The sequence below is a fragment of the Geotrypetes seraphini genome, chromosome 11 (genome assembly GCF_902459505.1).
Source record: "Geotrypetes seraphini chromosome 11, aGeoSer1.1, whole genome shotgun sequence".
Classification (NCBI taxonomy): domain Eukaryota; kingdom Metazoa; phylum Chordata; class Amphibia; order Gymnophiona; family Dermophiidae; genus Geotrypetes; species Geotrypetes seraphini.
Genome location: NC_047094.1, coordinates 50520882 through 50542284, shown reverse-complemented (window position 1 = coordinate 50542284; position 21403 = coordinate 50520882). Strand labels below are relative to the sequence as shown.

At 45.8% G+C, this 21403-nt stretch overlaps 1 protein-coding gene across 3 annotated transcripts in view; it reads left to right on the top strand.

The window, feature by feature from the left end:
- Window positions 1-20520, top strand: part of JPT2 (Jupiter microtubule associated homolog 2) — a 55986-nt gene extending 35466 nt beyond the window's left edge. For all 3 annotated transcript variants that reach the window (XM_033963160.1, XM_033963158.1, XM_033963159.1), the window contains exons 4-5: window positions 5781-5832; window positions 16695-20520. In XM_033963160.1, coding sequence (XP_033819051.1) covers window positions 5781-5832; window positions 16695-16879 — 237 coding nt within the window. In that variant the 3' untranslated portion in view covers window positions 16880-20520. The remainder of the gene's footprint in view (window positions 1-5780; window positions 5833-16694) is intronic.
- Window positions 20521-21403: the final 883 nt, after the last annotated feature.

Genomic DNA, 21403 nt, shown 5'->3' with positions numbered 1-21403 from the left:
CAAAAGAGTCTGCTTTGAACAGTCCTCAATCTGCCCTCCTTATTCAGGAGGTCCAATCCCTCCTCCTTCTGAACGCTATAGAAGAAGTTCCTCTAGATCAAAAGGGGCAGGGATTCTACTCCCGTTATTTTCTAGTCCCCAAAAAAACAGGAGATCTCAGACCCATCCTAGATCTTCGCGATCTCAACAAACATCTGGTAAAAGAAAAATTCAAGATGCTTTCTTTAGCCATCCTTTATCCCCTTCTAAATCAAAATGACTGGCTATGCTCCCTCGATCTCAAAGAGGCTTACACTCACATACCGATCAATGTAACCTCAAGACCATATCTCCGATTCATGATCAATCATTGTCATTACCAATACAAGGTACTGCCCTTCGGTCTAGCCTCATCTCCAAGGGTATTCACCAAATGTCTCATTGTGGTAGCGGCATTTCTACGCTCTCACCACCTTCATGTATTTCCTTACCTGGACGACTGGTTGATCAAAGCCACATCCGCTCAAGCAGTTCTCCTGGCCACCAACCAAACTATCCAGTTTCTACAACTTCTGGGGTTCGAGATCAATCTACCCAAATCTCATATCATCCCCACTCAGAGACTTCAATTCATTGGAGCGATCCTGGATACACTCCTAATGAGAGCTTTCCTACCATCCAATCGTCTTCAGACCCTTCAGTTTCTATGTCAGCAGGTGCTTTCACTACCTTCCATCTCAGCCAGACAAATGATGGTACTCTTGGGGCACATGGCATCCACAGTTCATGTCACACCTCACGCACGTCTTCACCTGCGCACTCCTCAATGGACCCTTGCTACTCAGTGGTCCCAAGCGTCGGATCCTTGCTCACGACACATATCTGTGACATCATCTCTTCGTCAGTCTCTTCAATGGTGGTTGGTATCCTCAAATCTATCCAGAGGTCTTCTGTTCCATCAGCCTCCTCATCAACTAGTCATCACCACCGACGCCTCTCTGTATGCATGGGGAGCTCACTTGAACGAGTTCCAGACTCAAGGTCTTTGGACAGCCCAGGAAAAGAAGCATCAAATCAATTTCCTGGAACTCAGAGCGATGTTTTACGCCCTCAAGGCCTTCCAACATCTTCTCTTTCCTCAGGTCCTTCTGTTGTGCACAGACAATCAGGTTGCGATGTACTACATCAACAAACAGGGTGGGACAGGCTCTCGCCTTTTATGCCAGGAAGCCCAGAAGATCTGGACTTGGGCCATAGATCACCATCTCTTCCTGAAAGCTATATACATTCAGGGGGCACAGAATTCTTTAGCGGACAAACTCAGCAGAATTCTCCAACCTCACGAGTGGACACTCGATCCTGTAACTCTGCAGTCTATCTTCACTCAATGGGGCACTCCTCAGATAGACCTCTTTGCAGCTCCTCACAATCATCAGCTGCCCCTATTCTGCTCCAGACTTTACTCTCCGCACCGTCTAGCAGCAGATGCTTTTCTCCTCGACTGGTCGAATCTGTTCCTGTACGCCTTCCCTCCTCTGCCTCTCATGTTGAGAACCTTGTTCAAGCTCAAGAGGGAACGAGCCACCATGATTCTGATTGCTCCGAGGTGGCCCAGGCAACATTGGTTCTCCCTTCTACTTCAACTCAGTTCCAGGGAACCTTTTCTTCTTCCTCTGTTTCCATCTCTGCTTACGCAACAGCAGGAAACCCTTCTACATCCCAACCTCCAGTCTCTACACCTGACAGCTTGGTATCTCTCGGGCTGACTTCGACTGATACTCTTTTGTCTCAGCCCGTTCGTTCCATTCTGGATGCCTCCAGGAAACCAGCCACTCTGCAATGTTACCATCAAAAGTGGACGAGATTTTCTTCCTGGTGTCTTCTTCATCATCTTGATCCCACTTCCCTGGCAGTGGAGACGTTGTTGGATTATTTACTTTCTTTGTCTGACTCTGGCCTTAAGTCCTCTTCCATCAGAGTCCACCTCAGTGCCATTGCAGCTTTTCATGAGCCAGTCCATGGAAAACTTCTTTCAGCTCATCCCCTGGTGTCCAGGTTCATGCGTGGGCTTTTCAATGTGAAACCACCTCTTAAAGCCCCTCCGGTTATCTGGGATCTCAATGTGGTTCTTTCCGCTTTAATGAAGCCTCCATTTGAACCTTTAGCTACCTCTCCTTTCAAGTTTCTCACTTGGAAGGTACTTTTCCTTATTGCTCTTACCTCTGCCAGGAGAGTCAGTGAGCTTCATGCACTGGTTGCAGATCCACCTTTTACGGTTTTTCACCATGACAAGGTGGTTCTGCGTACACATCCAAAGTTTCTCCCCAAGGTTGTTTCTGAATTTCATCTCAACCAATCCATTGTTCTGCCTGTTTTCTTTCCAAAACCTCATTTTCATTCTGGGGAACAAGCTCTGCATACTTTGGATTGTAAAAGGGCTCTTGCTTACTATCTGGAGCGTACGAAACCCCACAGATCAGTTCCCCAACTTTTTCTGTCCTTTGATCCGAATAATTTGGGACGCCCCGTTTCTAAACGCACGTTGTCTAATTGGCTAGCAGCGTGCATTTCATTCTGTTATGCTCAGACCGGACTGACACTGGAAGGTTCTGTCACAGCCCATAAAGTCAGAGCAATGGCAGCATCTGTAGCTTTCCTCCGTTCCACTCCTATTGAGGAAATCTGCAAGGCTGCTACTTGGTCCTCAGTTCACACTTTTACATCTCATTATTGTCTGGATGCATTCTCCAGAAGGGATGGTCACTTCGGCCAATCTGTTTTACAAAATTTGTTTTCCTAATGGCCAACCTTCCCTCCATCCCTCTTTTTTTGTTAGCTTAGAGGTCACCCATCAGTCAAGAATATGCTGCCTGCTTGTCCTGGGATAAAGCACAGTTACTTACCGTAACAGGTGTTATCCAGGGACAGCAGGCAGATATTCTTGCGTCCCACCCACCTCCCCGGGTTGGCTTCTTAGCTGGCTTATACTAACTGAGGGACCGTGCGCCTCTGTCGGGCGGGAAGGCACTCGCGCGTGCGCGGTGCGGCCGAGCTAGAACTTTCTAAAGTTCTTAGAGTGAGATCACTCTAAAATTGTCCGTACCGGGGCTCCGTCGGTGCCGTCACCCATCAGTCAAGAATATCTGCCTGCTGTCCCTGGATAACACCTGTTACGGTAAGTAACTGTGCTTTACTTCTGTTGATGGGGATTCTCCCCTGTACCCCCTTGTCATGGATTTGTTCAGGTATGTTGCGTCGCTTTGGGACTTAAATTTATTTGTTTACCAGCTCTCAGGCTAAGGGGAGTGGAGCATGTGCTCAGATAAGTTGTGGATTTCTGCAGTACCTGGGCTGTGGGTTGTGATTGAAAATCTAGCATATGGAATCCTCCAGGGACTTCCATTCTGTTACGTCCCTTCCAGATTCAGTATGCTAGGTTTTCAATTCCTTCCTGCAATCCGGGAGTTACAGAAATCATAACACTTTTTCTGAGCCTATGCTCCTCCCACCTTTAGAGAGAGAGTTAGTTCCCTGTAATTCAGTCACAAAGCCAAGCAACATACCTGAACAAATCTATGACGAGGAAGGGGGTACTGGTCTGCTCTGAGCCTGCCGGGACAGATAGGGAAAAATGCTTAACTACCTGAATAACTTGTAATCCGCATAGAATTGTAGGGTATATGGAATATAAAACAAAGCAAAACACAAGAACATGGCTCAAAGGCAACACAGAAAAACATTGAGAAACAATGTAGATCTAACCTGCTATGTGCAACGAGCACCCACATGAACAGCCTTTGGCAATGTGCATACTCCAAGAAGAACGAACTCCCCCACAGGATCCATCTACTGGCTGGAAGATCCTCAAGCCTATAAGATCCTCAAGCCTATAAGGAGAATAACCGAGGCAGAAAACGGGTGGTTTAGAATAACTGAGCTTACACAGAGAGGGTGGGCCGTACTGAATTCTCCAGGGACTAACGACAAGATTATCGAAGGTGTAACCCTAATCGTTCATTCTGTTACCTCCTTTCCGGATTCAGTATGCTAGGTGAAGTACCAAAGCAATAGCAGCATTTAGGGAGGGACAGAAGAGCCTGCCCGCAACACAGAAGTTTCCAGAACTCCTCTTTAATACGAGAAATCTGAAGACAGATGGAGCAAGCCTTAAGCTTCCAAATGGTGTGCCTTGGAACTAAAGTACCACAATGATTGCACAATCCTCATACGTCTGCTTGCCTTCAATTATCAAGCTGAGTCAGAAGTTGAATATCCTGTATCTTTCTAGAATGTCAAAAAGATAGTGGTGAGATTAAACCATATTCAACATGAGTGCTGAGAGATGCTGGAATCTGTGCTGATGATCCCCTTAAGGACAACTTGGCTCTCTAGAGTGTTTTTTGTTCACAAAAGTGCTGCATTGCATCACAATATCTGATTTACCTCTTAATGGCTTTCCCAGCACTCTATGGTCTTTCCAGGGTATTAATACCCAGACAGCCTTGGCATCACCTCTTGAGCTATACTTTAAACCTTTCATGGACAACTTAATTAGACATAATCAGTGGCTCATTCCTTTGGTATTCTGATTGTTCATGTGTCTCCCCCCCCCCCCCCCCCCCCCCAAATTATATCTATCTTGTAGGTCAATTTTACATTTTTTTCCAGTTTAATTTTAAGCCTCATAGTGATTTTCCTCATGCTCTTCTATCTTGGCCTTATTCTCTGACTTTGCCATGCACGTATGGTCATGGGTTTTTTAAAAAAAATTAATGTCCTACATTTGCTTTCAAGTCATCTTGATCTGAGAAGTGTTTTTAGCACAGATGCCTATTTTACTCACTCCATACTCTGCTTCTGAGAACTTCTCTCTGACGCTTTGTTCAATACTGATGAGTGGATTGCCAGTTTTGGCCTACATAAGAATAGACTTACTGGGTCAGACCAATGGTCCATCAAGCCCAATAGCCCATTCTCATGGTGGCCAATCCAGGTCCCTAGTACTTGGACAAAATTCAAGGAGTAGCAGCACTCCATGCTACTGATCCAGGGCAAGCAGTGGCTCCCCCCTTGTCTTTCTCAATAACAACTATGAACTTTTCCTCCAGGAAATTATCCAAACTGTTCTTAAAACCAGCTACTCTATCTGCTCTTACCACAAAGTCTGGCAATGCGTTCCAGAGCTTAACTATTTTCTGAGAGAAAAAATATTTCCTCCTATTGGTTTTAAAAGTATTTCTCTAACTTCAAGTGTCCCCTAGTCTTTGTAATTTTTTGACGGAGTGAAAAATCAATCCACTTGTACCTGTTCTACTCTACTCAAGATTTTGTAGATTTCAATCATATCTCCCCTCAGCCATCTCTTTTTTTCCAAGCTGAAGAGCCCTAACCTTTTTAGTCTTTCTTCATATGAGAGGAGTTCCATCCCCTTTATCATCTTGGTTGCTCTTCTTTGAACCTTTTCTAGTGCCGCTATATCTTTCTTGAGATAAGTACTCCAGATGAGGTTGCACCATGGAGTGACCTCACTGTGCTGACCATATCTCATTCATCTTGGCCTGTTTCACCTTGCTAGCTATTATTCCATTACTTTTCAGTTTCCATGCACTCCTTTTGGGACCTCAATGCTTGGAAACGCTTTTGTTTGCTTTGTTAGCACACAGACTTAAACTACCATTCAAGTCACTGACGTCACTTCCTCTCCCTATTTTACTTTTCCTATTGAAGAGTATGTGAAATAGATTAACTTGGATATTATTTTTAAAATCTAATCAAACTTTCTTTTTTTTTTTTAAATACAGGACAACATCCGTTTACATGAAGGAGCAGGAGATGCCAAGCTTTGTGTGAAAGGTGAGCACAGAGAATTAATTGTTGTACTAATTTAAAGCTTTACTGCCTGTAGTTTTAATTGCAGAATCTTGTAATTGAATAGGAAATGCTGATCAACCCATTCAAGTAGATCTGGGGCGGATGGGATATAAATGGAAATAAATATAATCTGCTTGTTAAATGTTGCTGTTTTAGGAAAGGAGGGAATTAGTTTCTTGGAAAAGTGAGTAGAAATGTTGAATTGTTTACATTGTTATAGCCTTTGGTCTTAAGTTATGTTAAAGAAGGCTACACTTTTATCATTTAATAAAGATTTAACAAACTCTCTTGCAGTATGGAGATCAGCAGTATCTCAACTTTATTTTACAGGTACATTCCATGGATGTAAAATCCTCTCTATATGTTAAGGCTATTTCCTCTTTTTTTTTTTTTTTTTTAATATCGTGTTTATTAAGACAAGAAACGCATGGACAGCCACTTATATCAATGATACAGCGTAAAGGCAATACAGAAGTATAAGAAAACATTGCAATGTACCTGGGGAATTGTGCCACAGATCATCAGGTCAATACGCCCACCCAGACAAACATAATATAAGCGGGTCATAAGTGTAAACAGGAACATAAGAATACACAGGTGATGTAGTATGAAAATGATGCCCAACACCCCGGCTAATATCAATCAGCTAGCTATAAGGGATAACAGTAAACCGTTCAGCATCCCTCGCTCAAAATTTCTAATTAGAGAAACTGCAACATCAACAAGGATCCCCAAATGATCCACCACAGTCGCACATCATGCATACCCCAGTCAAATCACACACACCTCCAAACACACCTCAAACAGCCCATCAGACACACACTTATACGTCTTTATTGAGTTCTTGTTGACTTGAGTCGCCTGAGCAAGAATGGAATGGTATTCAATTATGCAAGACTGAAATATGCAATTATTCAAATTTGTGACCTGCTTCACCTGCTTCACCCTACCCGAGAGAGGAATACAGGATGTAAACATGAAAATACAGGGTTATGAAATACAGAGTCTTGATATACAGAGTCATGGGAGACGTGCACGAACACATACAATAAAATGCAGGGGCCCTCTCCACTGAGTGGCTAAGCAATCTGAGCTAGAGATTCCTTCCAAAGGGAGCAATAGTGTTTCCAATGGGGCTGGGGACGGGACGCATAAGTGTCCAATTCAAACTGTGCTTGGAGTTGCATCCTCGCTGTCCACATGCAATAGGTCGGAACCTCTTCAGAAGCCCAAAACTTCAAGATGAGTTGTTTGCCCACAAGGAGCGCGTGGAGGATGTATTTGTGGGCTGAAGGCTCCAGTCCTTGTTGGTTGAAATCCGTGATATCTCCCAGTAACAGGGCGGGTGGATTCCAGGGTACGGCATGCTGCAAGACAGCCTCCAAGTGAAGCTGTACCTGACTCCAAAAGTGCAGTTTGGGGCAAGTGAAAAATGAATGAACATAGTCACCCTTGTGGGATGTACATTTAGTGCATGTGTCAGTACCCCACAAGCCCATGTGATAGCCTCTAGCTCTAGTGATGTAGGACCTATGTAATATCTTGTATTGTGTTTCCTGCAGGCCTGCGGCCTTCACATGCAGGTATAGGGTTTGAAATAGGGGCGTAAGGTCGTCTATAGACACCTGCATGCCAAGCTCTGTGGACCACTCACCCCCCAAAATACGTAGGCAACCCTCTCCGAAACGATCTCTCCCCGCCTTATACCATGTAGAAATCTTGTTAGAGGCAGTAGGGGTGGCAAAAAAAACCAAGTCCAAAGGGCCACTTCTCCAGTTATCCCCATGCACACGTGCCCAGGAGTGAAAATAGTGGTGAATTTGCAAATAAGTGTACATGTGTGCGGGGGGTAGGTGCCATGCCATCCACATTTGTGCAAAGGAAGGGAATTCCCCCCCACCTAAGGCCAAGACATCCCCCACAGTTGTGGTGCGGGCGGTTCAATCCCCCAGTCCCGCCAGGCTCCCCACTCCGGATGCAAAGTTAGGATTCCAGAGAAGAGAGAGAAATGGGGATACAGTAGGCGATCTATTCTGAAGAGTTCTCCACCAGCACCACGCCCGCCTAAATGGAAGGAGGAAAGGTAAGATAGTGGAGCGGGGCTGCGCACCCCCTCTCCCCGTTCCATGAAGGAAGGAAGAAAAGGACCAGGGCAAGCAGCAGTCCTCTAGTAAGGAGTCAGGTGAATAGCGGCGCGATGAAACTAGTTGCTCATGAATCCAGCGAAGGAGCGCGGCTACGTTATATATACGGAGGGAGGGCAAGCCCAGGCCCCCACGGTCACGATTCTGAGTCAGTTTAGTGGAGTTAATACGTGCTCTCCTCTCCCTCCACACAAAGGAGCAAATGATTGACTGATAGGTGCGCTCGTCATGCATGCAGGTATAGTTTGTAGTGGGTAGAGTAATTTTGGGAACATCACCATTTTAACCAAGGCCACACGCCCCAAAAGCGAAAGAGGCAGCGATTGCCATTTAAGACATAAAGTTTTGATCCGTCCAATAGTAGCAGATATGTTAGCCTCGTACAACTTGTGCGGATCTCTATAAAGCATAATACCTAAATACTTCAGCTTTCCCGGGGCAATACCTACACCAAGACTCCTACACCAGGGCTCCGTCTGTGAGCCCCCTAACAAGAGAGCCTCCGTTTTCTCAAAATTAATTTTTAAACCAGAAAAGACTCCGTACGCACGAATGAGGGACATCAGGGCGGGCATTGTCCAGTCAGCATTGTTAACATATAAGAGCATGTCAGCCGCGAACATACTGATGCGAAATTCGTTGGAGCCCACCCTTAGACCCTCCAACTCTACATCTTGGCGAATACGAGCCGCCAGAGGTTCAAGCGAGAGAAGGAAGAGGAGGGGCGATAGCGGGCAGCCCTGACGTGTGCCCCGTCCCAGAGGAAATGGGTGAGAGAGTCCACCATTCACCAGGAGTTGGGACGTGGGGCGATGGTACAGAGCTGACAACCAGTCGATGAAGTCCCCCTTGATCCCGAATCTGCCAAGCGTCCGAAAGAGATGGGGCCAAGAGACCATATCGAACGCTTTTTCTACATCCAAGCTAGTGATAAGTGCCTTGTCGGAGGTGGCGCGAGGGTGTTGTAACACTGCAAGGACCCGCAGGAGATTCATGGATGCGTGCCTGCCAGGCACAAAACCAACTTGGTCTTCATGGATGAGCGCGGGTAAGAATTTATTGAGACGCGACGCTAATATGCTAGCCAAAAGTTTTACATCCTGATTAAGAAGAGAAATGGGGCTGTAAGACCCCAAAGCATCAAGTGGGCGCCTGGGCTTAGGGAGAATAATAACGTGTGCCCTGTTATGTGAGTCTCCGGGAGGAGTGACACCTCGGAGTCCCATAAAGTATTGTTGTAGAGAAGCTAGTGCCGGAGGGTCCAATAACTTATAGAATTCGGGGCCGAAGCCATCTGGGCCCAGAGTTTTGGCCAGCTTGAGCTTTTTAATAGCAGTCTGCAGTTCTTCTCCTAGAATAGGACCATTAAGGGCATGGCATTGATTGTCCGTCAAAGTAGGTAGACAGAGGCCCTGAAAGAAACGATCACTAGCAGTTTTGTCATAAGGCTGCGCGGTGTATAGGTCAGTGTAGAATTGCACGAATTGGTCCGTGACGGCCGAGTGAGTAACATGCGTAACGCCTCGTTTATCTTTAATAGAAGTAATGATATGACGGGTTTTGTGTGGGCGCACCAAGTTAGCTAGCAATCTCCCCGTTTTATCCCCCCAGTGGTAAAGTTTGTATTTGTAACAGTAGATATTACGGTTAGCCCTTTGATCTAACAGGAGGTTAATTCTTTGCTTGACATCACTCATGGCCTGTTTGGATACGTCGTCCAGACGAGAGATATGAAGAGAGTGAAGACTGGCAAGGTCCCGTGACAGAGCCAAGAGTTCCCCGTCCCGCTTTTTGTTCAGGGACGCCGTGTAGGCCAGTATGTGACCTCGCATGACCGCTTTAGTCGCCTCCCAGTAGACAACGGGGTCCACATCTGTTGGTGAATTAGTATTATGGAACTCCTCCCACCGTTTTTGAAAGAATTCTCGAAACTCCGCATCCTTGTAAAGGAATTGGGACATCCGCCAGATACGCCTCTCGGCCTGAGACCCGAAATGTAAGTCAAGGCTGAGCAGAGCATGATCAGATACAAGAGATGGTAAGAGGTTCGAGGCCGATAGGTTCGGAAATAGGGAGGCTGAGATTAGAAAATAGTCAATGCGCGAATGAGACGTGTGAGGGTGAGAGTAGAAAGAGAAATCAAGTTCAGTGGGGTGTAACGTGCGCCAAGCGTCCAGCAATCCCAGCTCCTTAATAAGGAAGTTTACTTCCCTAGTGAAGTGGCCCCTTGGCACCGGTCTGGCCGGCCTACGATCCCACTGGGGGTTTGCCACAAAATTAAAATCGCCTCCCATGATGACCGGTTGAGGCATGAGGGGTGCCAAATGACCCACCACTGAGGTGAAGAAAGCGTGAGAGTAAGTGTTAGGGGTGTAAATATTGCATAAAATTAGAGGTTTGCCCCATAGTTCACCTACCAGAATGAGAAACCTCCCATTGGGGTCATCAATTTGGCTGTGCATGTGAAAGGGTATATTCTTATGTATGAGGATAGCCACTCCGCATTTCCGATTAGTAAATGAGGCCGAGTGTACCTGACCCACCCAGCCCCTACGCAGTTTCCCATGTTCCCCAGAGCTCAGATGGGTCTCCTGCAGTGTTCCCTCTAAGCGGGCGGGTGTTGTGAGCAAACTTTTTTCACCGTGAGCCAAAAATATCGGGCGCCAGCAAGTTATGAGCCAACTCGCCCGATTCTCCTCTCGCCGCCCTGCCATCTGCCGTACGCCTCTTCCGATCGTGCGCTGTGACGAGAAACGTGTGCGCTGCGATGTAATATTTTGTGCGCCAGCGCACGCCAGCGCAGCTTAGCGGGAACACTGGTTCAAATGGTTTTATTTATTTCCCCAAATTTATTTTTGTTATACGCATTGAAAATATTTGATATTGCGTTTAAATCAAAATCTCAATAAACTTGAAACGAGTGCCCGTGAGATTGTGGGAGGGTTAAATACTCAAAACTTAGAAGTTTTTGCTACGCCAGCTTTCTGGTATCTTTACATACAGTGGCGTACCTAGCATATGTAACATCCGGGGCCCATCATTTTTTGGCACCCCCCCCCCATCTGTAAGAAAAACATGATTTTTAGTAACAAACCACACGTCACACATGAGTACCTAGGAAAAGGCAGCATCTTACATATTGCAGTGAGCAGTACATCAATACACCCATTGTAAAACTAAACAAGCCAGACCAGCACAGATCAATCCTACACCGTCAATCCTAACAGAAAACCATGTCTTTCGAACACACAGAACACAGAAAACACCTTCGCCTAGTAAGGAATATGTAATCACAAACTAACCCCTCCCTCTTTTACAAAACTGTAGTGTGGATTTTAGCTACGGAGGTAACAGCTCTGATGCTCATAAAATTCTGAGCATCAGAGCTGCTACCACCAAGGCTGGTGCTAAAAACGCTTCACAGTTTTGTAAAAGGGGGGATAAAATAAAAATACATAGACAAAGGTTAAATTGAACCAGCAAGAAGCTGGACTCTGCATACAATGCTTCACAGAAACAGTGACACATGTCTCCTAAAGCAATAAATAAATAGAAATTTTTTTCTACCTTTGTCTTCTGTGGTTTCTCCTTTCCTCATCTTCTTGTAACTCTCTTCCTTCCATTCACTGTCTGCCGTCTCTCTTCCCCTATATGGCATCTTCTCTCCTTCTATGCCCCTTCCAGAAACTGTATGCCTCCCCCTTCCATCTCTCCTTTCACCCCATTGGTCTGGCATCTCTCTCCTCGCCTTCCCTCTCCCACACCTCTCCTCATAGTCTGGTATCTCCCCTTCCCTGATTCTCTGGCATCTCTCTCCTTTCCTTTTCTTCCATCTTTCGTTCCCCCTCCATGCTCTCACATCTCCCCCTTCCTTTTCCCTTAGACTGGCATACCTTCCTCCTACGCTCCAAGCCCTGGCATCTCCTTTAATTCCCTCCCTCATCTTCCTTCTCCCTCCAGCTGGGTACCGCAACACTCTTCCCTGCAGCTCTGCACTTCCCCACAATTGCCATGCTTCGGTTCCTCTTCTTCCTTCCTTCCTCCCCCCCCCCCCCCGCGGGACCCTGCGGCACCATCAACTCTTACTCCCTCTAATGTCGGCCCTGCAGCTCCAGACTTCCTCGCACCTTCTCCCCTCCCCCTTTGGATCGCTATTATTTTAAATGTTATAGCCGCGGAGCTGTATCCATCAGTGGAGATGTCTAACCTCGGCCTGCCCCGGAACTCTTACTGCAGCAGCCGCCCGTCTAGGCAGGAACAGGAAGTCACTGTTGCAGTAAGAGTTCCGGGGCAGGCCGAGGTTAGACATCTCCACTGATGGATACAGCTCCGCGGCTATAACATTTAAAATAATAGCGATCCAAAGGGGGAGGGGAGAAGGTGCGAGGAAGTCTGGAGCTGCAGGGCCGACATTAGAGGGAGTAAGAGTTGATGGTGCCGCAGGGTCCCGCGGGGGGGGGGGGGGGGGGGGAGGAAGGAAGGAAGAAGAGGAACCGAAGCATGGCAATTGTGGGGAAGTGCAATCCCCCCAATGCGTCCCCTTACCTTACCTCCCCTTACCTTTGCGACGCGTGTGTGCGCTGTGAAGAGAAACTTTGCGCTGCGATGTAATATTTTGTGCGCGCGCGCAGGCCAACGCACCTTAGCGGGAACACTGGTCTCCTGTAAGAATGCTATGTCAGTGTGTTCACGCTTAAGATATGCTAAGATTTTTGTACGCTTAATGGGTGAATGAATCCCATCTACATTCAGTGATTTAACATGCAATTGTACCATTGAACTTACAGATATGCATATAGTATACTGTAAATGACCATAGAACGAGCGGTGGAGGCCGTCCCAGCCAATGCCTCCACTCAGTCATGAAATACCGATGTAACTTGCTCAGGCTATAATAGTGACTCAGCTTAGAAAAACCCATACAGTCATCCAGACAACCTGCAGACATACCCCACACACAAACCCGATTCATACCCACATACAATCCCCCATTCAAGCTCACCCATCCCCCCCTCCCCATCTCTTCCCTCCCCCAAACCCCAGCATGGAAGGCCATGCTAATACCAGAAAATACAGAAAACAGGAAACAGCTCCGGGCCATGCCCTCAGAGGATAAGAACAATAACACATAAAAAACTTAGTGAGCATGCTGCGTGCTCTGGTGAAGCACAAGGAGACTCCGAAAAGCAGTATCACCCTTGGGAGGGTTCAAGAGTGCAAGCAGTCCCTCTAAACCCCCAAGTACTACCTAAGCACTGTACATAGATATTTACAGAAGCGGGAATGTATGCTGCAGCGACAGGTCCTCCACATAGCAGAGGGTGGATAGATAGAGAGGTGCCTGCGCTTCGTCGCCCCTATTCATACATACATGTCAGCTCGGCGCAGCAGGCATGGCCTCCCGAGGAAACGGGAGAAATGCTCTGAGTCAGCTGTCCCCCTGAGTGGCTGTGCTTCTCCTCCAGAGGGCAGCTATAGTCTATCATGGAGGAGGCGAAAAAGCCGGTAAGCACTGGGTTCGCCGTTGCTCCTGCAGCGGGCTAAGTGCCTAGTTCGGGAGCGTGCCGCAATAGGTGAGGTGTTTGGGCACAGCAATCCCACCACGCTCCCGGCGATGCACTGGGTCCCCAGGAATCTCGAAAGGTATGCGTGCCAGAGTTGAGGAGAGATCAGAGTGGCAATCGCTTTTGAAGAGGGGCAGGCAGATCCCGGTTGAGGACGCTTGGTCGCCGGCAGGTACTGGGGACACCATGCCAGTGTCGGCGGTGTCGCGGAGCAGTGAAGGGTGTTGGTGAAGACAGGGGCACGTGCTGGGTATAGTGCAGCAGTATCAAATGCCATGACCGGAGAACGCATTGGTGATCTTTTAGGCCATCTCTGGCTCCGCACGCGGAGGCGCCGGTAGGTCCTGTATGAATTGCTCCAGATCTCGCGGGGATTCAAAGTAGTGTATCTTATTGTTGTAAGAGACCCGAGCTCTGGCGGGGTAAAGCAAGGAGACCCTTATTTTTCGTTGATATAGAGTGTTGCAATGGGGTGCCATGGCTCGACGTCTTGAGGACACCTGGGGAGAAAAGTCTTGGAAGACCAGAATTTTATGTCCCTCATAGACGAAGCCAGCCCCCCGGCGAAAACAGGCTAGGACACGTTCCTTCATGGCGAAGTTAAGGAAGCGGGCGAGGACTGGCCGAGGTCGGTGTTCTCCCTCACGCTGGGGGCCCACTCGATGGGCGCGTTCAATCAGGACCTTCTCCCCTGTCTCGCTGAGGCCCAACACTCCCAGGCAGGTCCGTAAGTCGACATCCCGAACAGTGGAGGGCAGCCCTATGAACCGTAAGTTGTTTCTGCGGTTCCGGTTTTCATGATCCTCCAGTCTGTCCAGGCAGGTAGTTTTTGCAGTCTCCAGGACCCTCAGGCGCTCCTCAAAGTTTGCTGCCCGGTCCTCTTGCTGAGCCATCCGGTCCTCCACCCTCTGTAGTCTGCCCGCTTGTGTCTCCAATGTCTCCCTAAAATCCTCCATAAAGGTTTGGATTTTTGCTAGCTTGTCCTCCATAACAAGAGTTAGGGATTTAGTGAGCTCTTGTATGGCCGCTTCTTGAATTGTGAACATGGGGACCTCGTGGCTGTCCGCCATCTTAGAATCCGTCGGCCTCACCTTCCCGCACGTGTCTCGCTGCGCCCTTGCAGTCATGCCGGGCTCCAAACACTCCCTGAAAGCGCTCCGTACACTCCGAACACCAACAGAGAAATGTCAGTCCGCGGGGCGCCGGGATCCGAAGTGACTGCGGCGTGCAAAAATATGATTTAACTCGGCATGGCCCGGAGCTGTATGGAGGCACGTCCGCTCAGGTAAGCGGCATCACGTGCTCCAAGGCTATTTCCTCTTAAACAGATTCTTAGTACACAGTAGGCTGGTTCCACAGGCCCTGTGGAGTAGCAGTTCTTTTCTCAGGCAGAGAACTCCTTCAACAGGGTCTCGAGGCACCAAAGCCATCAAAGGACAAACTTGGGCAGTGATGTCTGGAATGGGTAGGGGACGCATATCCTGGCTTTATAATGCTTTGTGGTTGGGAGATCCCCCCCAGGCCCATATAAAGCCCCCTGGGACAGAGAGAACATGGAACCTAATGTATAAGCGGCTGTTTAAATAGTCCGTCTCTTATACTGTGGTGGAAAATGGCTTTAAAATGTATTAGCACTTGTATTATACTCGTAGAATTAAGCAGTTTCCTGGCAACAGTGTGGCACAGTGTGGTCACAGAGGGGACTTTACACATATGTGGTGGTCATGCCCTATTATTAGTTGATATTGGCAAATGGTGGGCCAGTTTGTGGTACACATCACCCTCAAGCATTGTCCATTGCTGTGTTGCCTGCTAAATGCCCCACTTCCAGGCTACACAAAACCAGAACAAAAATTGGCTGTGTATATTGTCACAACAGCACGTATGGTATTGGCTTCGAAGTGGAGGCAACAGTCAATTCCAGATCAGTTGTTAATTCGCACTAAATTAGATTATTCACACACTATATCTAAATGGACTGCTCATTGACATACCTTGAAATCCTAGCACAAAGTGTGGGATGCTTATACTGTATTGCCTGGAGAGATGCTTAACTAGTAGTTTAGGTTCTCCACCAACATGGACTCTGAGGTTCGATCATAGTTATTTTATTGTAGATTGTACATCAAGATCACTTTGTTTTATGGATTAGGTTGGGGATACTTTACTAGAGATGTGAGAATTTTTTGTGTGACATTAGTGCATACCTCATTTGGTGTCAGATGTGATTTATATATATATAATTTTATATAATAGTGCTGTTTCAATAAAGTACAAATTTTTAATAAGAAAGGAGCAGATCAGAATGATTTCTACATGCTTTGTGTGCAAAATTAAAAACTACAGTGGGCTCTGTGCTCCTTAAAAAGTGGGAGGAGAAGTGCACAGAAGTTTGGATTCTGCAAGACCCAATTCACCATGAGCAACAGAATGTGTTTAATTTATTTTAAACAAAAAACACCAAAACAACCCACACTTTTTTCTATACTGTCTCATTTAGCAATTCCTTTTACTTTCCTAACCTCAATATGTGACATGGTCTAGCCTAAGTTGGCATTTGGATTCTTCTGTACTCTGGGTACAAAGATCCAGATCTTTTGACACATAGCCCTAGGCTAAGCCACCTCAGCCTCAACTGTCCTGCCTTTTGTTGCCCTTTGCTCCAAGTATACCTTAGAGCTCTTCCTGAGGTACTGTGGAAAGGAGAAACAGCAAGAAGGAAGGCTGATGGGAGCTGCATTCTGCCTCCATCACTTGGAGGATTTCATTCATCACAAAGCACTTTATTTTTGGAGCCTTGATGTACAGCATATGCAATTAAAGGTGCTTAAATGGCACTAAACATGTAAAGTAATTTTTTTTTTTTTTTTTTTTTTTAACAGCTAGCTTCATATAAGCCAAAAGTCTCTCCAATGGTCACATTTGTTTAATGATCTGATTTTAAATGAATAATAAATCCAAGGACATTAACTATATTCATCTATTATATTACAAGGTAGCAGACACTGTTTTGCAATAAATAATATAGCCACTAGTCAAAAAGTAGTACAAAACATTCATTCATTGGACACAAGGTGTTCATCTGAAAGATAATACAGTTCCTTATATGTGTTTTATCTCTCTTGTTTTTGAACAGCTGTGGAAAATATAAGAATACAAGAAGACTCTGCACAAGAAAAGAAAAATCTGGTGAAGGATGATAAAGCCAAAGAGCCTAACCCCAAAGTTGATGATCATGAACCTAGATTAGGGCCCCGGCCCCGGTCCCACAACAGAGTCCTAAATCCTCCTGGGGGCAAATCAAATATTACCTTGTACTAAAATCTCTTCATTCTTTGGAGTCTGCACAAACATGCACTTAACTCTCCTTTAGGTAGTGATGAGAGGGGCAAAGGTATAGATGAACCATCTGTTCTTTAATATTTTTCATACTCTAGCTTGTACAGATACTTGTAAAGGCATAATCCAGGCTATACAGCACAGCCTTCAAAATGAAAGACCCTCAGACTGAGAGGATTAGTATGTGAGAAGGGGTCTTCAGCCAAAAATGTAGCAAGGTTCCTGTTTTCCTAGGTGAGCATATAGTTCTATACCCAGAGGACTTTCCTCTACTATGGATGGAGATGTATGTCTGATTTCCCTAAAACCAAAACTAACATGCACAGAGTTGGGCAAAACAGTACTACCGTGTTTCCCTGAAAATAAGTCCTAGCATGATTTTTAAAGATGTTCAGAATATAAGCCCTATCCCAAAAATAAGCCCTAGTTAAGATTGACCCCTGAAGCCCCCCCCAAACACACCCACCCCAGTGAGGCATACCTCTGCTCCATAGCCTCTTAAAGCAATATGGCAGCACTCTGAACGGCTACTTCACAGCCTTCCCCCTGCCACTTCACTGATATCAATGATGTGGCAGAAGGAAGGCCACGAAGCAGTCCGTTCAGAGCGTGACCGCCATTGCTGTTTTTGGAGGCCTCGGAGGTATGGTATGTAAGTCTCACGGTGAGAGGTTCGGTGCGGTTCTGCACAGGGGGATGGGAGGAATGGTTAGAAATATGCTGCAAAAGGGGATGGTTGAGGGGAGGAAAGATGCACGTTGGGGGGGGTGTGAGAAAGGAAAGAGGAAGAATTGGGGTGGAGGAGAGGCAGGGAGAGATGATTGTTGTACATGAAAGAAAAAAAATCATCCCCCAAAAATAAGCTCTAATGTGTTTTTGGGGGAACAAAAATTAATATAAGGCCCTGTCTTATTTTTGGGGAAACACGGTAGATCAGCATGTGCCTCTTGAAACTGCTATGTGGTCACCTATATAAAAATGTCTGGCTTCTACCTTAAGTCATGTACAATCCTGTTCATATTGTAGAAAAAGCACAGCTTATTGCAGCAGTTCTACTTCTGGTTTTCCTATACCAATCTTATTCCTGGGGTGTGATGATTGCCTTTTTTTTTTTTTTTTGTTTAATTTAGTGTGGGAAAAAATCCGCAGTAAAGTTATTGCAGCAGTTCTACTTCTGGTTTTCCTATACCAATCTTATTCCTGAGGTGTGAAAATTTAGTGTGGGGAAAAATCTGCAGTAAAGGCTAGCACAGCACACAAACAGCTGAATCAAATTGCTCCTGTTTTAGCGGGCTAAATCTTGGTATGATTTTTACTTCAGTATTGAAGCTTTACTCTAGATCAGGGCTAGAACAGGTTTTATTGATGCAGAAAAGAGTAGCATGTTATAATAGTGGGTGCTACTTTTGTGTCGGTGTACATTACAAACACTGTTTGAATACCATTAGTTTTATTGAGCATAACTTTTTCTACCCTAATGAATGGGCTGAACACTCCGTGCACAGTTCTAATACATAGCTTATTACATTGGTGCTATAATATGTGCCTAAAGATGAAAATGCAGGGTTCTTCCTGTTTGCTAATGGAAGTTTTTAGCAGTAACATGTTGTTGTAGGTGTAAAACTTTAGTAGAAATAGCTTTGTCTTTGTAGCAGTTTATCATTGTGGAAGTAGAAAAAAAAATGAACTGTTCTAGAATTAAATATAGTTATGCGTTTTTTTTATTTTCTGCAATGTTAATGAAAAATTGCTTGATTCAGGGTTGATTTTTCATGGTTCAGGCAGCAGCCTTGTATGGGTGGTAGGGAGCTGTGATGATATAGTTGACCATAACTCACTGTGGCAATAGTGTACTTAGGCCTGGGTATGAAAATTAAACCGCAGTCCTTCCTAGTCAAAGCCCTTAACTCTCTTTCTCTATGGGCTACAGTTGAAGGATTTTGGAGGTAGAGGGCAAAACAAGGCAAACCTTTTCTCAAAACAGACTAGAAAGGTGAAGGATATCTGAGTATCTTGTGTAGGTATAGCATGTATAACTGTTTTACACTTCTTATTATAGAATGTTGAGTGAAATGGTGTGGTAGATGTATCAATCCATTTTTAAATGTAAAAAATAGAAATAAAACTCAAAGATACTTCTTTTAGATTTACGATACATTTTTGGATTAGGTTTTGAAGGCAATACCTTCAGGTATGATCAGAAATGAGCAAAAGCCTTCAAAAGCTAATCCAAAGATGCATTAAGTTAGTCCAGTAAACGAGGCCAACTTCTTATTTTCATGTTTCTATATGTTACTTAGAAAAAGGAATTTAACATTCTTTAAGTAAAACTGTTATAGCTACTGCTGCTTAAGGAAAGTTTCTGGAAGTCCTCCCCAGGTTCTGAACTCCTCTAATGCTTATGAGATGGGCTATACCCATGTGTATTTCCCTTTTTGAAGGGAACACTGCCGTGCTGAAGGAGGGCTAATGTGTTTTTCTGAGACTAGGGCTTTATATCAGCAACCTATATTAGAGCCTAGAGTGGGGGTGAGTAACCAAGGTTTGAAGGTCACAACCTAGTCAGGATTTTAAGATGTCTACAATGAACATGCATGAGAGATGTGTTTTATAACAGAAGCAGTATATGCAACTTCATCTTATGTAGATTCATTCTGGAACTCTTGAAACCCTGACTTGATTGTGGCCCTTGGACTGTGGGTACCTACCTCTAGCCTAGAGCAAATGCTTGGGTACACAGGTAAAAGCAGTGATTATCTGACAGTTAGTTAAGCAGCAGCATGCATGAAGGTAGTTCACAGTAATTGCACTTGTAGCTAGTTTCTGACTTGAGATCAAATATACAATGTAGATTCCTTGCTTTTTGTACATATGTTTCTAATCTTTTTTTTTTTTCTTCTTTTTTCCTATTTCCCTTTTTTTGTGGTAGTGTAAATTCTAATATCGGGCCTCTAAGCCCCAAGCATATTTTTGCTGAGGCTCCCTTCTACTGGGGAGGCAAAGCACAGCAAATACTAAAGGAAGGTGCTACTGTTAGAAACATAGAAACATAGAAAAAAGCAGCAGAAAAGGGCTATAGCCCACCAAGTCTGTTGCTTGATGTCTTTAAAAATTACTTTAATTTTCCCTCCCCCACATATTCGGTGACCTTTTGAGAATTGCCTGCCCATGTTCCGCCCCCCCCCCTGTCCACAACCTATACAAGTTGTATGCTACAGAAATTACATGCTAAGATTATAGAATAAGGGCTAGATTCACAAAGCAAACTGATTGTGTACCGATCAGTTAGTGACCAAATTTCCCTCTGGCCCGATTCACTTACCTCTCTGCTGACCATCCTCCAATCCGTGCATGCAAATGAGGTGAAACGCATGCAAAGTAGGGACACGATTCACAAAACAAAATTTTACATCTGACTGGGCTGGCTGATCAACTGAAGAAACGATGGCTGGGGACCAGTCAAATGTCTTTCCGATACTGCTTTGCAATCTCTCCCGCCTGAATGCTGCCCTGCTCTGCCCGCACTGCAAGCCCATGGGCTTTAAGTGTGTTAAAACCACAGGCTCAATTAAAAAAAAAAAAAAAATGGTAATGCAAGCCGAGGCTCGCAAGAACATGGGGAGTGTGGAGTGGTAGGTCCGTGCTGTCCGGTGACCAACTTGTTGGGGGGTTGGGGGGAGAGTCGCCAACCAACAGGGAGTCTGAACCCCCCCCCCAAAAAAAAAAAACAAACAAACACAAAACAGGCACAAAACACAGGGAAAGCAGATGGTCTGCGCATACGCAGGGATCGCACACCAGCGATCCGGGCATGCAGATGGGGGGCGTTCTTCTGATCGCCCCATCTGCATATTTAACTTTGCAGAATTCGTCAGACCTGCCTGGATCGGGCAGGTTAGTGAATCTGGGCCTTAGTGTAGTTAACACAAATTATATCCAATTATTGCTACATAGGGCATTAATTAGTATTGTTGCATGTATTATCCCAGGACAAGCAGGCAGCATATTCTTGACTGATGGGTGACGGCACCGACGGAGCCCCAGTACGGACAATTTTAGAGTGATTGCACTCTAAGAACTTGGAAAGTTCTAGCAGGCCGCACCGCGCACGCGCGAGTGCCTTCCCGCCCGACGGAGGCGCGCGGTCCCCAGTTTCTTAGTTTCCGCGGAGCTAAGAAGACGCATCCTTTTCAACGGCTGTTGAAAAGAATTTTTTCTTCGCTTCCCGCTCGCGTAAACATTCAGGAAATCTTTTTTCCTCTTTTTCTTTTGTTGATTTAAAAAAAAAAAAAAAACTACGTTTTTTTCGGTTCGCCCCGGCGGGGCCTGTTGCCACCATCGAGGCCTCGGCCTTCGATTTGGCAGAAGCCGTTTTTACGTTCATGCCCCCCCCAACCCGGGTTTAAGAAGTGCCAGCGGTGTGCACGGCCCATTTCTCTCACCGACCCGCACAACTGGTGCTTACAGTGTCTGGGTCCAGACCATCGGGCGTCCATCTGCACCCGC